The following is an 18,350-nucleotide window of genomic DNA, read 5'->3' as shown; positions in this document are numbered from 1 at the left end:
TGGGAAAGAGAATCGGTGATTTGTTTAGAGCAGTGGAAACATGAGCAGAAACTGAGCTCTCTCTTTTCGTAAATCTGTAACATCTTTCCTAGATGTTTACTACAGCATCATAATGAAGATAAAATTGTATTTGTTCAACATTATTTTCAGTACTTTACCTTGTTCCAGTTCATTTTTAAGGGAAGCAAGTGACCCATCATAGCTACTGCAGAACTCTTGTGCAGAGTACCAGCTTCTCAGATGCTCTGGATCATTTGGAATTTGTATCAAAAAGCACTGTTTTAAAAAAATGATACATACTTGTTTTATTTTTTTCACTAAAACCTTTCACACACTGTTACTGATTATTAAATATTTCATTAGTTTCTGTTTTGCAATAGACCTTACCAACAAGGTTGGTATCAGTTTTCAGCTGCAATGAGGACTGGATTAAAATCAGTTGTTTAAAGGCAAGCACAATCTGGGTCAAATTTCTTGTTGTAGCCACGGCAGCTCAGCCCTGGTATAAATCCAGCCACCTCAATGCATATTGCTATTAAGCAATGTATGTCCAGAGAAGGCTGACTGAATAATTGCCTTTTGACTTTCAACTGCAAATAGACTTTGGTCTCTGATTATCTTTGATGAATGGTATCCGAAGCAACATCTTTCAGAGGACAGTGGCAATTAGGGATCCACTTAGTACTATGAGGGATCAGAGGTCTGTTTTGAGACCAAAAAAGACCCTTGTAATTGTTGTAGGTAGAAAAGAGAGGATGGAGCAGGCTGTATGCAGCACATGCATAAATACACCTAGATAGCTTTTGAATACAATTACTTCCTTGAACTAAGAACTTCCATGAGCAAAGCTACTTAATAGCTTTAAACATTAGTATAACTGTGTCAGTAGTTATAAACCTAAGGGCTGTCCTTTCAAAAAGGAAGAAAATACTGAATAATCCCTAAGAAGTCCAGTTACTATAATAAATATGGAAAGCATTTCAAATAATCAAACAGAAGAAAACTGTTTTACTTTGAATCCAAAGTGCAACCAGCCTTTGGGACATATGCCTTGTTGATTCTGGTCTTTTGGAACCTCTTTCTCTATTTTCCATGCAAATTTACGTTTACAAATACAGGGAAGAGAGACAGTACAGTTTTCAACACCCCAGAGTCCTGTGTAAAAAGAAAGAACGCAGTTTAATATTGGCTTAAGAACTGAAATTTTCTTCTTAGCTAGCTTAGGTATTGTTAGGAAGAGCATCTGATAGTGGTTGAGCAAGACAAGATTCCGTGGGCAATAAATTTGGACATATTGCATTACAGTGGATCTGATGGCCCATGGGGCTCATACTCTTATTCCCAGTTCGATTTTATTAAGTTTAACCAGTTCCTCTACAATGAGTCGTGTAACAAATGCCTGTATCATCATGTATTTTAAAGAATATTAGTTATAAAAAAAAAAAAAAAAAAAAAAGGTATGGAAATTATGCCTTCCAGCTAAAGTAGTATGACTTGCTTACACAGAAAAATTTTGGCAAGATCCAGGTACTAACACAAAATGCCAACCCACTTAGATGGAAAACATATTTTTCAGTGCACTCAGTTAGTTGTTGACCAGCTCCCATCTGCTGGCCAGCTGAGAGGGGAGGGTGGGTGCCCCTGCCCTTCTCTGATACTAATTCCACACTCAAGTATTTGAAAGCCATTAATCAAAATCCCAAGATACATACATGTGGGAAAAAAGTAAGTTTTACATTTTTTTCAGTTTTGGCCCTCAAGGCCAAATTATGAGAGTTTACAAGAGATTACAAGAGTGCAACTGGATTGATTTTTTTTCAGCACTCCTCACAAATACAAAGCTTGATATTTTTTGTTTTATGTGGACACTGACATGTTTACTTTACCATATGACTTGCAGATCTGCAGGAAACAGAGAATGTGAGATGATCTAAATCACTGGAACCAGCAGCATTGTAAATTTTTTTTTATTACTGTAGCAAAACAGAGCTATGTGATGATGTATTGGTTAGCACCAAAACCAAGATACCCAAAAATACCTCAGCAAGTTGGCTATGGGATCAAAAAACCTGAGGATTTAAAGTTGGGTGCTGATGGAAAAATTATTGCTCATCCATCTGTCTCATTTGGTTATGATAAAACTGACAATGAAAACCAGCGATGCATTAACAATTTTCTGTGTCACAGAACAGATTCTTTAATAAAACTACAGAACTAGTATCACTGGAATGTTTACGTTTTGACATTAAAGCACTGGAATTATTAATATGTTTTTAAATCCTATAAATTAGTCTTTGAGCATAGTAATGATATTTCACTATTTTTTTCTTAACTTTAAAAGCAGTTATGCAAATCATAACCAGGTAACAAGACTACGTAATGTGGATTACATTTCTTGAAAGCAATTAAAAAAAAAAAAATAATCCCTTTGTCCAACAACAGAATCAAGTCCCAGCTCCTGAAACAAAAGGAAATGTAAAATAAACCTGTTTCTGATGAAATGAAGCCACATCTCTTCCCTGGTTTCTGGGGATCTCTTTCCCTCCCTTCATTCCAGTTCTGGTACGTTACTGGTGATTTATCTCTCCAGCTGCACAGAAATGTTAACACTGTAGTTAGATGTTTTCCTGTCCTTACCTTAAAATACATCCTTTATTAAAAGCTTTTGTTGGGAGATAGAGGTAGAACATGCCCCTTTATTAACTAAGAATTAAAAACAGACAACCAACAACAAGGGTGATACTCTTCTCTTTGACTTATATCTTTTATAGCCTTTTCAGAAGAAAGACTGTAACATGGAGATAAAGTATGGGTAATATATTCGGAATTATATTTACATGGGAACTGATGTTGTCTGTTGAATATCCCACTTAGTCAACAAATTGCTTTAGTCCATCAGACTGAGTGGCAGTCTGCAAACTGGGCTCCCCAGGTACAAGTGACAGGAGCTGAAGTGTGGGTATTCTTACCGAAATTCATCGCTGAGGTTTTCTGCCTGCAATCCAATCCACCAGTGAACATCAGTATTCGATAGCTATAAAAAAAATTTTTTGCCTTAAAACATTTTACCTTATGTGTAGCTGTTGCTGCTAACAAAACATGTTGCTTACCAAAACGTTAACAAACTCCTAAGGTCAGACTCTATTCAGACAAATAGCATCTCCTTTGGGTTCCAACAGGAAGAATGGGTGCTAAATCCTGCCCATGCTAATTTATGTCACTTCAGTAAGGTTATTCACACAAGTAGAGCATCATTTAGCTCCTGTTTACCATTGGATTGGTTATGTATCTTCTGCAAACTAGGAATTTACAATTTTAGGTATTTACAGTCTATCTGGCTTGAAAAGGACTGTAGTATTAGGCCAGAATTTGGTTTTCCCCAACTGCAAAAACCAGACAATAGCAAATATTTCCTTTTAGCATTATTACAGTGCTTTTCCTTAATGTTTCCAAAACATTTTCTATGAAGATTCAGTGACTTTGTATAGCCCACACAGGAATGCCTAGAGATGCTTTCCAGACTGATGGTCTCAGGAAAGGGTTTATACTTCCACTCCTAAAAGGCAAAGTATTATGGGAAAAAAAGTATTATGGAAAAGTCACAGAAATAACTCAAACAACTACTTATTATTGCTGTGCTGATTTGATTCTGCCTTAAACTACAAACAGGTTTCGCTTTCAGGGTTAGCCACTCAATAGTCACAGTTTAGGGGTCTTTGGGAAAGAGCCAACAACACAAAAAGTGTTCTTCTGAATGTGTAGGACACTGACTGGAAATGCCAACCTGTCTCTGAGCAGCCTTTTTTTTTTTTTTTTTTTTTTAAACCAGGAGAAGGTGCAGCCTGTGTTAGGTAATGAATTATGGTTTGCATTACACCAACTTACATCTTATATAGCAATATCAAATAAAGAAAGCAGACATTTTTGACAAAGAAAAAACTCAGGAATTCTGCCTGGTTTGGTATTGCCTGTTGCCCAAGCTTAGTTTTCTAATCACAGCATTCAGACTACATACCACAGTTTTGAAAGAAATAACGAAAAATGTGATTCAAATTCAATGTTAATTTTTTAATTCAATGAAATTTTAATCAGGTTTTCAGTCTGTTCAGACTGTTTAGTATTATTTCAGTGATTGCCATCCTTACTCCTTCTTCCTCAGGAAACTGGTTACAATCACCTAAGAACACACTCTGCTGGCTATACTGGGAAAGCTTACCCAAAGGCAGCAGGCTTTAAAATAGCCACTTATATTACATTCTGAGACAAAACTTCATGGAAGTTAATCTGATTTCCAATGCCGAGGGGGTAAATTTGGTTTCTTCATCGCAGAATTCTCACAATCTGCCATAAATACCAACTAATTTTAATGATAAATTTGTTTTAAAAGATCCCCTGTAAGTAAACATAACTTTAAAGAGGCATTCCTCTAGGATGTGACTATCTATTTTAAGAGATCTCAAGCTGCAAAAATACATCTTACTTTACAGTTGTTTTTTAAGTCATCAGCTTTAGGTAAGACAGTAATTAAATCACATCAAAATCTCTGGTAGATGTGGGTGAAGACAGCCTAGCCAGTGATGTTGCTCTTCCATTATAAGCTACTTCTCTCACTTGGTTTAAATCCAGTTCATCATGTCTGATACAAAATTACTTAAAACAGCAGACAAAAATTATGCAAAATTCCTTAGAATCCTACAGCCCCTGTATTTATACAAAACAATTATGCTTTCTATTGTACATTAAAAGCAGAGAAAGTTGTACACAGTGCAAGCAAAAGTAAGTATAGGTCAAGAGCTTTTCAACCCATTCATTTCTTAGTTTCAAACCTGTTTGTTGTATCAGAGTGGTATTACAGAAATATTGCTTTCATCCAGATGAGGGAATTCAGAAGCATATTTTTCCTACACGCATATTCAGAGTCACAAAGGAGTTTACTTCAGGAGACACCATACCGATATATATATATGCAATATATATAATTATTTATATATATACATATATATATAAAATCTGTTTTGCAAGGTCACAAGCATTCACCTCTATGGTTTAGAGTTCTATAATTAGTTCAGGTGCACAGAAATCGATAAGTCTTTCTTGGCTAGCTCTTCCCAAGAAGAACTTTTCAAACCATCATGTTAGAGACTTAAACTATGAAGACCATTTCAAACACCTGGACTTACTGCCCACCTCATGCTAATATTCTCACAGAAATGGCCCTTGGCATCACTGCCTGATGATCAGCTGCAAGTTACTGAGTGGGAGCAATGCGTTACTGTGCATTAGTAGAAGAGTTTCCTGGTTGATGAAGAATACCTGAGGAAGCATGATGGGTCCTCTTAGTCATGAAAAGGTAGGAGAAGAAGAAACAAAGATGTGAAGGATGAAACAGAGAAGGTTTGTTTCCATGTGTGAATAAAAACCCTCTCTCTTTACCCCTAATTACTTTCATAACTTTGGGATAGGAAGCTGGGTTTTGCTCCTCTTGTGTCTTTTGAGGCAGACTGACCGACCTGCTCACTAGCAGACAGTTCTGCAGATTCTGATGTTACAAGCTTCTTTTGTTAAATAGGGCTTCAGGGGAGGATGTGGGAAATAAAGGCAGGAAGAGAATTATTTCTAAAGCGAAATGTCTTTCATATTCTACCTGGAGAAACAGGCAGCCAGCAATTCCAAAAGATGCAGCAGAGAGTAGCCAGCTACTGCCTGAGGGTGCAGTTTTTCAAAGGGGCAGTTTTTGTTACCTTCTTAATTTTATTTTGAATAAAGGCTTGTTCACCAGGAGAATTTATTGTTGCCATTCCACTGCGAAGCCAGACACAGACAAACTCATAGGTTTCCCAGTTCGTAGGACTAACATGGAAAAGATATTCTGCTCCTTGATAATATGACCATGGCAGTTCTAGAAAACAAGAAAAAGAGCCAGTGCTGTGCAGGGGTAAAATACATTTCAAGTCTCATTGTTTTTAACCCCTGTAGTCTGCACCTTTAGCCACGTGTCAGAGGTCAAATATGCCACAACTAAAAGCAGAACCATATTTACCATATCAATTGATGAAAAAAGTACTATGAGCAATTAAAAAAAAAATTCTAATATTAAGAGAGTTGCCCAGCCTTTGCAAAAAGGCAGTTTTAATGTGATGGACAGGTTATCAAACTCCTGTGCTTATTACTCACAACATTCCTCTGCCTAACCAAGTAGTATCTGATGTGTTCCTGAGTGGCAAATTTTAATCTCTAGCAACAAGTTCCTACAGTGTTTCTTAACGTACATTTTAAACTTAAAACATTTTAGTTATTTCATTATTACCTATATCTTAAATTCTATTTCCAAATTATAAAGTTTCAAGTTGTGAAAAAAGAAAATGTTTTCATACCAGCTATGTACCACTCTGGATTATTTGGTTTAACACCTGCAAAAAATCATAAATAAATCAAAACATTGTTGACAGAATGAAAAGAGATGTTTAATTGAAATTACTTTTTCCACATGGTAAGGATTTAATTAAAGTCATAAAGAATATTGGTATTCTTGTTTAGGGACTAAAAAAGGGAACTAAATGTGAGATAAAATAATTGCCACATGCAGTGAACAACATTTTTTAGTAATGCTTATAAATAAGAACTTGAATTAAGTCCTGCTAACTAACTGCTCATCATTGCTATCCATTTTTAAACTGACAGCACATATCAGACCTGTTACCTTTCCAACAAACTCTAATGGCTCTAATAGCTTTGCGATGATTTTATGCGGAAGACCAATAAGGCGAACTCCAGATCTGAATAAAAAAGGCAGTTTTATAGATTTTGGTTTTTTTAACTTGTCTCTTCTTAATTGCAAATAATGGGTACAATAGGCAATGTATGTTAATTAAAATTTCACCTTTTGGTATTTTGCATATCCATTCTCTCCTTTCATTGCAGTGTGCTGGGAAGACTGTTCTATTTACTTTGAACACACCACAGTTTCTTGAGTCATCTTGAGCAACATACTTGCTTTCCAAAAATGAAGACACAACCTGAAAATAGCATATTCATTATCTTTCACTGACAATCCAAGATGAATTTCAAAATCTCATTATGAAGGCAAAGAGAGGGTTTGGAAACGTGTGTATGGTAAGAATATCATAAGAACAACCAGAGAACCAGTTGAACTACGGTGGTAAAATAAAAAAAATTAGGAATGAGGCCCTGTGCAATCTGGGCTAGTGGAAGGTGTCCTGGCCCATGCAGAGGGGTTGATTCTTAATGATCTTTAAGGTCCCTTCCAACCCTAACCAGTCAGTAATTCTATTACTCTATGATAATCAATAGAATAATTGTTCTCACAATGTCCTGTTCAGATTCTGCTCTTCCTGATCAATCTGATCTTTCATCAGACTCCTTTGTAAAAATAATTGAACAGCTATGAAACCTAACAATTTCTTGATATGATTAGCAGTGGTTACCCATACCCAGCAGCCTTTGCTTTGGTTCAACACACAGCATGACTGGATTTTGCACTTGCATTCTTAAATGTCGTAAATACCGTGTCAGAGTTGCCACTGTTCTTTAAGGCTGAAAGCTGATCACAGTTTAATAACTGACCCTTTTTCAGTTGTTCAGTGTTTAAATCCTGGAGACTGAACACTAGTCTTTCACAATGCACCAGTGTCTTCAAGGACACAAAATCATAAGCAGTACTAGAAAAGGAGACTTAATTCAGAATACAGGCACGAACACAAGAGTCATAGAGCAAATAAAGGTTGTAAGCAGAGCTCTGAGGCTTTCCAGTGTGCATGTGTACATATAGACACACACATATGTGCTCACCCTGCACACACCTGGTCCTGGGTTAAGCACAATGAACTCTGCAGTAGAACACACATCTGCAGCCCTACCATATTCCTTCCACAGTTGCACAGACTTTTTGCACAGGCTGTTATTTTAATAGTAATGTAATACTAATGTATGTTACCAATTGTAACACTTACTTGAAGGGAAGTATGTGGACATGAGAAGCAAACACTGTTCTTGGCCAGCATTTGCTCTCAAGGCTTATTATTTTTGTCAACTAATATACAGATATGACTGGAAAGGTTACTGAAATATATAGTATACAGATAGTTACAGGTGTTTTGTCAGACCACTGCCATGTCCCCCCAGAAAGCTGGTTTCTTTTATTAAATCCAATCCAGAACTGCCTTTCTTCTGTTCTGTGATGGAAACAAATAGAATATTTGTCATGCATTTTTTTCTTTGCTATTTCAGAAATTATTTTATAGACAGTGCTAGTACCCATTAATTTCTTCATTATTTCAATATATTATTCCATAACATATTTCTTAACTTTTTAGGATCCTTGAAGTAAGCTCTGGTTTTTCTACTAAAATGTTAAATTATGTTTTTAAAGATGAAAACATTTAAAGTAAGGTTAAAATTGCCAAACCCCCATTTCAAATAGGGAATGTTAGCTCACAAGACCTTGACATTAACAGCTGCTCAATACCTACTACTAAGTATTGAAAAAAACCATCACATTAGTTTTGCTACTACACTTGCTACTACAGTCCTTTTCAACTATTTCTAAGTTCGTATTAGTCAAGCATAGAGACTTCTTCAGCCATCTAAACTGTAGATTATTTTTACATACTAGCATGGTTAAGATAAATCTTGTTCATGTTAAAAATACATATTTACCTATCAAAAATGGTATATAATAAATTGTTTAAAAATGTCTCTTCATAGATATGGCTGAAACTAGCAAGATGTGCTCCAAAATCTTGGCATAACGCTTCTGCTTCAGCCCATGTTCTTCTCATCAGAATTTTCTCATTGTGAAATATCTGCAATAAAATAAACACTTCCATAAATGTAGATGTTTCAGAAACCTATGAAAAATATTATTTGCAGTTTTTCCTACAGTAAAGCCATGTATATTCCAAGAATAGTTCTGATTCAAGTCGTAAGACTGTCAATCAGTTTAAAATGTTGTGAAAGATGGTATCAATTTTTGTTTGTTGAGTAAAAGGAATAATGCTTTATCAAAAATATCTTAGGAACAGTGTATCCCTAAGCTGATGTAGAATTAGAAAAATTAAGTTTGTCATGTACCTTGTAGCAACTGAGCAGATTAGCTTCTGACTCCCATCCAAAATAGCAAGAACTCAAATGTTTTTGAAAAGTAAGCTCAGGTTCTTCATAGGAATTTATTTTCTGCTTGCACAATGACATTGCTTGGAAGTTCTTACAGCTTTTCACCTCCCAGTAACCAACAGGGTCCTGTCCTCGCATGGCCACACATCCACCAGAATGACCTACACATGGGAGTAAGTGTTTAGTATCAGAATAAAACATTTGTACATTGTTAAATTTTGATGAAGTGACTGGGGTTTTGGAGTCAGGTTCTGGACAAAACCTCAAGGAATTTATGAAAGCAGCAAGTTCTCCTGTCAGCAATGAGTTTGTAAGCCTGTCTTGGCTGACCTGAGCTTGTAAAATGAACCATGACAAAGGTCTCCTCTCACAAAATGCAGGAGATTAAATGCAATTTAAAATACTACTGCAAACTGCAGTAATAAACCAATAAAGGTAAAGAGGCCAAAACTCAGAAGCAATTAATGAAACTGAGCATCTTTATTTTTATGTCTCTCTACACTGCATTGCTAAGATGTTTTGATTTCAAAGGATGAACAAGTATTCAATTTTTTTTTGGTTTATGTCCCTGGAATATCTTTCTTTTTGGATTAACATGAAAAATCAAACCAAGTACCAGCAAACTAAATGAGAAGTAGAAAAAACTTCTACACAAAGTTCTTATTGCCAGAAATTTATCTAAGACAAACTCTCCCTTCTTTTTCCATATAAAATCCAAAATTACAAAGTGCGACTGTTACTCAGTAAAATTCATGAGTTTTCTGGGATCTTTGGCTGGGAGTCTCAGAAAACCCTGACTGCATCCTTGAAAAGACCATAAAGACATCTATGAAAAACCTTTCACAGAAAGAGTACATATTTTTCCTGACACATTTTTTTTCTAGTTACTGCTGGTGCTAAAAAGGAGATCATCTCCAACTCACAAGTTTTCACATTGTTCTTTGCCTTCCCAACAGATGGTGGAAAAACAAGACTGGAAAATGATGGCTTCAACTCTGAGCAGATTCCTAAAATTTCAGGGATTAGCACTGTCTGCAAGGAGACAGTGGCTGTTCATTCCCCTGTGCTGTAGCAGAGGGTGAGAAGAGCGATGTCCAGCACCACGCCACAGCCAGGAACCTCACTATAGCAACAACAAGCTGGAAAGTGGGGAAGGAAGCTCTGGCTTCTCCACAACTACCAACTCTTCTATCTTCATCCACTGTAGGATGTAACAGAGTTGACAAAAGCTCTAAGTTTATCTCTCTGCTCTCTTGACTAGGCAGGGACAAAAGGACTGGGACTCTCTAGTCACTGCTAAGCAATTTCTTTTTTTATTGGTGTATTACTCACGTGGCTGGTACTTGTTCCAGTTTGTGTAGCTCACAGAGTGATTCTTTCCTACTGTACTTAGCCAGAAGTATTCTCCCGTGTTGTTAAGGTCTTGCAGACCTATCCAAAAATAAGTTCTTTCAGATTTTACCATGCTCTGGATCATACTGTTGATAAAAGCTTGTTCAAACCTTAATAAAATAATCAAGACAAAAAGCTTATTAGAATAAAATAGGTCAGCTTGTATTTCAGTGAATAGCTCCCACAAAATTATTTGAATTATGCAAGAAAAATACATTAGAGGGTCTTAATTTTCTTTGTAGAAAGCTGAGGGGAACTTCAGGCACAGGTCTGTGGTAAAACCATAATTTCTGCCTTTTTTTTTTTTCTTTTTTTCTTTTTTCTTCTTTTTTTCCTTTTTTCCTCTTTTTCTTTTTTTCTCTTTTTTTTCTTTTTCTTTTTTTCTTTTTCCTTTTCTTTTTTTTTTCTTTTTCCTTTTCTTTTTCTTTTTTTTCTTTTTCTTTTTTTTTCTTTTTTTCTTCTTCTTAGGATCAATAAAATGAAAAGTTTTCACATTATTCACACCAAAACAACAGACTTCAGCAGTTATTTAAAAAAAACAAACCAAAACAAACTACAACGAGATTCCTTTGCCACTCCAACACTGGAACTGGGAACTAACAGAGTAAACCATGCTGGCTTCACCCAGAAAAGTCAAATAAAAAGAAATAAGCAGAAGACAGAAGACAGGCTTCCAGCAATGATGAGTGTTCCCTCAGCTCCCTGTGACATCTGAGCTACAAATGCCCCATTGCTCAGAATTTGTCCTTGATTCACCCTTTAATGATTATCCTCATCCTGCAGTACAGTGCTGGATGCAGCCCCCACCATCCTGAAGTGCAGTGTAGTGCAGTGAAGTACCTGGCAGGTACTGTAAATTTTTACACAGGGTTAGCCTGTGTTTTCTTCAAATGTCTGGCTATCATTCATCTGTTTTGCTGGTGGATACAGTACTTCCCCTGTCCCAAATGGACGGAAAATTCCCTTCCTACTTTTTTTTTCCCTGTTGTTGCTTTTGTTAATCTAAAATGCATACATGGCAGGTATGGTATGTATGTAACATATCTATCAGTATGTCATCAGCTTTAATGGGAATCCAACATAGAAAGTAAATCATACCAACAACAGAGAAAACCCAAGCATCTGGACCCCTGCAGTGAAGAAAGCCTTTGCTGAAGTTGAAGCATAGGAAAGTAAGAAGGAAGCAAGGGAAGGCACACCTCAAATGCTTTTGAACATTTACTCTCCCCATGATTTTGCTGAGAATTCACAAAAAATGCATACATAAATAGAAATGTTTATACAACACTAATTGATTTCGATTAAAATGTGATTGTTTTGATTATAAAAATAAAACAAATATTCATTTTTCAGTGTAGTGTCCAAGTATACTAATGAAGTTCCTTAAAGGTGTTACACACCTGTGTGGAAAGCATTTTGTTCAGATTCCTGCATGCTCACATGTGTGCATATTGCAGTAAGTGTTTATTAGCCTAGAAGTTGCTTTTTACTGAATCTATTTTCAATGAAAAAAATAAAGCAAAGCACACCTTTGATTTTAGCCAATGTTAGTAATTACACTTACCACTCATGCAAATATTATTTCAAAACAGTAGCATCTTTTGCCATGCAACACTATCTAAAGTTAGAATAGCTCTTGTTATAGGTGTCTTGAATCTATCTAATAGGATTAACTACCTGTTTGTTACTGACACAAGGGCAGGTGGGCAGAAATAACCACTGGAAGCATGTTCAAAACTTCGAGGGGTACTGTCGATTTTGTAACAATATCCACCATGTCTTTCCCATCCCTTAAAAGAAATGAACATTATTTCATAGATTATTAATTATTCTATAGTTGCTAAACACTTGATCTCCATTTGTACTCTCTGTCTGACCATCACTGATGTCCCTATAGCCCTTCTTCTTTATACTATAATTCAAGAGCAGTTACTCTCATGGTCACTGGAAAGTGAGTAAATTTAACAAAAAGATAATGTTTAAATCCTTAAAATTGTGCAAAAACTGTCTTAACACACATCCATACATTAATATGTTCAATAAGTATGACAAAAATGTGGGCAACAGCTACGGCACTCTCCCCATACTACTTTTGGTTTAATTTTATACTCAGAATATTGCTTTACTGTGATGTGTCTGGAGGAGGTATGCCAGACCCCTCAGCCAGCCATCGATTTGCATGAAGCATGTAGTAGCAGTTGTTGGTTTCCACCACTGTAGTAACTCATTGCTGATATCTGATACCTGAAAGGCAGGGTAAACACTGCCATGTCAGCTTCAGTTGTTATAAAAAAGGATTACAGCTGCCCTTAGTCTTCATCTGTAAACAAAAACAATTATTCCAGAAACTGCTGGCTCTCATGTAACAACGCACCCTAATTATTTACCTTTTCTCAGCTCCCTTTCTCCTTTTCATACAAGACTTCCAAAATAAAATAAAATAAAAAAGAATTTAAATTAATAATTATACTGTAATGAAGCAGAATTAAACTGACACTTTTTCATGGTTTATCAGATGATTCAGAACATTGAGTCAGTGATCAGCCTGCCTTATTCCTTATTATTCATCTTTTATTTCTTACTCATCTCTGGGTAGCATCACCAGGACCTGCTACCAGGGTTGGTGTGAGTTCTGCCTATATGAGTTCATGCTGTGTCCCTGCCTGGTCATCCTGTTTTAGTGTTTTAAATAGTCAAGAGAATAAAGGAGATAATAAACCATCTCTATCTAAACTTGAAGCCCCACACAAACATGCGAACCTCCCAATCTCACTTCACCTCTTCTAAGAGGGAGGTGCTCACAAAGCAGCACAACAGGGAACAAGCACCGCATGTAGGTGAACACCATCAAACACAGCTTGATGGTGACATTAACAGCAGAAGGAGAAAAAGGGGAAATGAATAAGCTCTTTTTCTGCTACCTGTCCTCAGGAACAACAAAATGCACAAGAACATGCTGCAGACCTGTTCAGGAGAGCAATCAAATACTATGCACATCATGAATCACCAGAGGCAAATTTCACCTTCTAGCTAGGAGTGTGTTTGCTGTCAGGGTACCAGACAGCTCTACTGCCTTTCACCATCATCCCCTTCAGTGCTTGGAAGACAGCTTGGCACAGCCCTTGGTATGGGAAGAAAGCACAGAAGCAAAACAAACTACAATATCAACATTTGTGGTTTCACACGAGCAATACGTGTGCATCACTTGGACACTGGCTTTGAAAACAAGCAGAAATAAACAACCAAGTTGAGGCTCTCTCCTATGTCCATACCAATGAGCTGGAACTTCCCTGTGGGAAAAGTGCATTGGCAGGTGCTGAGGGCTCTGCAAGCACCCAGGGACACTGCAACAGTGCTGGATGGGCACTTAAGATTGGAGGGAGGAAGGCTGAATATTGACTAAGAAACCCTCTATGGAGATACAGGTAAGAAACATCAAATGTTTGACTTCTTCAACTGGAAATCTCGAGTGATAAATGCACTGGTTCAAATGAGGCAAACACAATCATCCTAGGCTCTTAGAAATTTTAATCTGATGTATAAACTTCCTCTTAAAGCTTTCTTGGTGTCTAAAGCCTAGCGTAAAGTTATTTGATGCTAATCGTTAAAGAAAATAAAAGAAGTGTGGAGTAACTGGAGGCCAGTAAACTTGTATTGAGGGTAAGCACAGAATGAGAAATTCCAAACGTAAAAGGTTCAGTGTATGGACATATCACAAAAACTGCAATCAGCAGAGCCACAGAAAACATTAAAAGCAAGCTCATCTGATGCACAAGTCATAAAATCAACACGAGATGAAAGCTCAATAGTAACACATAAGACTATAAAGCTTTAGAAGAGCAAACAACCTTGCCTGAGGCCAAAGTTCCCTGAGAATCTACTGGCAACCCAGCACGAATGACAGTACAAGGTTAATGAAGCAAAAGATCAAATGTGAGGTAGATCAGCAACAGAAAAATGGGAGTGAGAAAAGAGTAAACCTGGATAAAATAAAGACTTAGTCCTGGAAAAGCTTACCAATAACTAACAATAGCATATATATTGAATGTTAAAAGCAAATGAGTTGTCAAGACAAAATGTCTGAAATCAAATGCCATTTTGAGTAAGCTGAGTACCGATTTATTTTGATTAAAAGAATGTAACTTTTTCACATAAGAAAAAAAGTATCTGTTGAAACCAAGGGAGTATAAAGGGATAAGAGTATGTTTTTAGAGGGTGTGAGCAGAAATGTATTCTGAATACAAATTTGTCATAATAGACCTAAGATCAGGTTGCTCAAAGCCATGTCTAACCTGACTTTTAATGTTTCCAGGGATGAGGCATCTTTCGGCAACCTGTTCCAGTGTTTCACCACCCTCCTTGTAAAAAATTTCTACCTTATATCTATTCTAAATCTACCCCTTGTCCCATTGCTATAAACCCTGCTAAAACTTTTGTCTCTATCTTTCTTATAGGTCTCCTATAAGTACCGAATGGATGCAAGAAGGCCTGCCAAAATAAAAAGGATAAAAAGTTAAAATGGAAAACAATAAGCTAAAAAATAAAGCAAGCTACAGAAGAGATTTTTGTTGATAAAAAATTCCTCCAAAATTCTAAGTAAAATTTTTACAACACAAAGTCTTCAAGTTTGTTCTTTTTACACCATGAAAAGTAACCAGCAGTGAATAAAATTATACTTTAACATGCTACCTTTTACTACAGCCTAAGTGCCTGAAAACCTGTTGTAATATCCTATTTAAATAGCTGGGCTCCTTCACATTTGTGTTTGAAAGCCAAAGGAATGCTAGTGTACCAGTGAAAGAGTTCACTCTCTGTGTCAATGAAACCAATTGTTTTTCACCCTGACATTCCATTTCAATGTATGAAAACCATGTGTGGGATAAGGCATCATGTAACAGCCATTATTTGCACAGATGGTGGACAAAACAATTTTCACTTTTGATCTAGAAAGAAATAGGAACTCGGGTCACAAGTGCTGACAACACCACAAGCCATGAAAGGCAACTTGGGAAAACTTTTGATCTTACATTACGGTTTAGTTTACATACTTCTAAGGCAAACAGTGAGATTTCTCCTAACAAAACATGCTTGTGTTTAATATGAAAACCTAAAATTATCTGTTGACATCCATATGTTCCAGAGCTATATTTAGAGCTTTTCTATATAATTCTATTTTACTAGTAAAGCAGATAAAACCCTTACCTCTGGACAACCTGATTCCAGCTCAGGAGAGATATTATTAGATTCCCCTGATTTTTTACAAATGTAGAAAGATCTGCCTTCACAGTTTTTAACTTTCCAACGTCCTTCCTAAGGGAAAGAAAGAAGTATATTCTGTACATACTCATATTATCATGAATATCTATACACACAGAGCAGATTACACTCCCTCCCTCTATTTTAGCATTTCTACACAAACAAGTAATTTTTCTCACTCAATTTATTTATCCCTAGATGGTCCCTTTATTTCTACCAACACTTTCAGCACCACTTCTCAAATCACTCATGTGAAAGGGTTTTTTTCTTTGAATAACTCTTTGGGATGCAATGCATTTTAATTAACTAACACTATTGCTGTGCTAGAGAACTTTTCAGAATCCTGTACTGAACCTTCCTGTATCATACTTCTTCATAAGATTAATCTTTATATTTGAACAGCCTTTACTCAAGATATTAAAAAGTTTGTATACAATTTTCAGACAACTATACATACCAGATATATACCAAAAATAATGCTCAAAGAATTTTATCTTGAACCTCATTTTCCTTTGTATTTTATATTTTCGCTTGTTTGTTTACACTTGCAAACTGAGTAAAATGTGGTTTTATGTATTTAAACCCTGCAATTTCATCAAAGTACTATTTTCTGCTCTCAATGGTAACCCACTTTTTCAGGTCACTGTAATTGTCTTGGTTTTCCCACAAGTTAAGTATTGCAATATGGTTGGAGAGCCAGCAGAACCTTTTCTTGATAGTTTTCTCACTTAGGCAAAACATACTTCATGAGAAAAAAAACATTACAATGCCATTTATGCAAGCCACACATTAGTCAATTTAAGTATTTTTCACCGTTAAATTTATGACCAAAGCCAGAAAAAAATCAACAGTGCCATGAACTAGGACTGATACTATTCAACATACTCATCAATGACCTGGATGAGGGAATTGAGTGTGCCCTCAGCAAGTTTGCTGTGTCACAAAAGTGGGAGAAGTGGCTGACATGCTAGAAGGCTGTGCTGCCATTCAGCAAGACCAAGGCAGTTTGGAGGGGTTGGGTAGGGAGAAATTTGATGAAATACAACAAAGGCAAGTGTAGTGTCTTGCATCTGGGAAAGAACAACCCAACGTTCCAGCATAGGCTGGAACCAACCTATTAGACATCAGTGCAGAGGAAAAGGACCTGGGGGTCCTAGTGGACAGAAAGATGACCACGTGCCCTTGTGGCCAAGAGGGCCAATGGCATCCTGGGGTGTATTAGTTGGTTCTCCTCCCCCCTCTACTCTGCCCTGGTGAGACCACATCTGGAATATTGTGTCCAGTTCCGGGCCCCTCAGTTCAAGAGGGACAGAGAGAGTCCAGCACAGATCCACAAAGATGATTAAGGTTGTGGAACATCTATATGAGGAAAGACTGAGGGAGCTGGGTCTCTTTAGCTTGGAGAAGAGAAGGCTGAGGGGAGACCTTATCAGAGTTTATAACCATGTAAAGGGTGAGTGTCAGGAGGATGGAGTCAAGCACTTCTCAGTTTTACAACACCTGTCTGACTTCCTGCTGTGAACTTCTCTAATCTTACATAGATCTAGACTACTATCTGGTTTTTGAAAGATGCTACATAAAATTCATAAAATATTGACAGCAATGTAAAATATGCACAGCTGGGTTATTCAAAGAACAAATTTGAAGCTTTCAAGATCAGGACTTATACATCATAAATTACAATATGCCTACTTGAACTTGTTCTCTTCTATTTGGCAAGCTTTACATGTGTAACATTTTTCATTGACCACAAGCTCAAAATCTAGGATTAAAGTTTTGTGCATCAGTGCTGTAGAAGTCATTCACAACATGAATATATGAATATATTAGGAATCAAAAGACAAGATATGCTGGTCGTTTTTTAAAAAAGCATGCACACTGAGAAAATAAAAGTATTATGAGCTACAATAAAAGTGTCTAATTCTTTCAAAAAGAAAAGGAAACTTACAGATCCTTGTGCTGAAACACAGAGTTGTCCTGTTCTTTGAAAGGTGTCAGGCTCTTGGCTGTTCCAGTTGGAGAATTTTACTGGCGTTCCATCTGACCACTCAAAAACAACTAAGGTGCTATTACTGTATAACCCAATCCATGTTTCAGTTACATTTTCTGTAAAAGAATAAGTGAGTTCAGATTTTAATGAAGAAATAATGCTTTTTTTTTCCTGTAACATCAACACAAAAATTTTTCATGGGTTTATCATAAAAATTACCTTCTTTCTGGGGAAAAAAAAAGAAAAAAAAGTGATGTATGAATTTCAGGAAAGCTAATTGATGGGATAATGCCCAGGAACATTATATTATTTCAAACAGGCAAACGTACGTGATAATATGCTTTGAAATCTGGAAAAATACAATTCAGTGCACTTTTTTTTAAGTGCATAGGACAGAAAGACTAACATAGAAGGCAAAGATTTCTTTTTAGAATCTTCATGGCACACTCAACTTCAGGTTTTTCTGAGCAACGCTTATAGATTCCAGTAACAGCACAGTTGTAGCCACAGTGGCTAGAAAACATAAGAAAGACAAGCCTTGTGATTTGATAGAACATCTTACTTGACCAGCTACTACAGC

At 36.5% G+C, this 18,350-nt stretch overlaps 1 protein-coding gene across 3 annotated transcripts in view; it reads right to left on the bottom strand.

Annotated features, from left to right (window-relative positions):
• The window catches only part of PLA2R1 (phospholipase A2 receptor 1), a 40,773-nt gene that overhangs the window by 10,452 nt on the left and 11,971 nt on the right, over window positions 1–18,350 (bottom strand). For all 3 annotated transcript variants that reach the window (XR_011726578.1, XM_071747559.1, XM_071747560.1), the window contains exons 8-21: window positions 17,729–17,886; window positions 15,727–15,834; window positions 12,202–12,314; window positions 10,465–10,634; window positions 9,091–9,293; window positions 8,677–8,822; window positions 8,108–8,192; window positions 6,881–7,016; window positions 6,375–6,410; window positions 5,742–5,899; window positions 2,970–3,034; window positions 2,487–2,590; window positions 1,013–1,155; window positions 159–276 (exon numbers count right to left, since the gene is read on the bottom strand). Coding sequence is in view for 2 of the 3 variants with exons in the window: in XM_071747559.1 (XP_071603660.1) it covers window positions 159–276; window positions 1,013–1,155; window positions 2,487–2,590; window positions 2,970–3,034; window positions 5,742–5,899; window positions 6,375–6,410; window positions 6,881–7,016; window positions 8,108–8,192; window positions 8,677–8,822; window positions 9,091–9,293; window positions 10,465–10,634; window positions 12,202–12,314; window positions 15,727–15,834; window positions 17,729–17,886 (1,743 nt within the window). In the remaining variant the exon portion in view is untranslated. The remainder of the gene's footprint in view (window positions 1–158; window positions 277–1,012; window positions 1,156–2,486; window positions 2,591–2,969; window positions 3,035–5,741; window positions 5,900–6,374; window positions 6,411–6,880; window positions 7,017–8,107; window positions 8,193–8,676; window positions 8,823–9,090; window positions 9,294–10,464; window positions 10,635–12,201; window positions 12,315–15,726; window positions 15,835–17,728; window positions 17,887–18,350) is intronic.

This window comes from Heliangelus exortis, chromosome 6, assembly GCF_036169615.1.
Source record: "Heliangelus exortis chromosome 6, bHelExo1.hap1, whole genome shotgun sequence".
NCBI lineage: Eukaryota > Metazoa > Chordata > Aves > Apodiformes > Trochilidae > Heliangelus > Heliangelus exortis.
The sequence above is the reverse complement of the archived record's forward strand: the minus strand, read 5'-3'. Positions and strand labels throughout refer to the sequence as shown.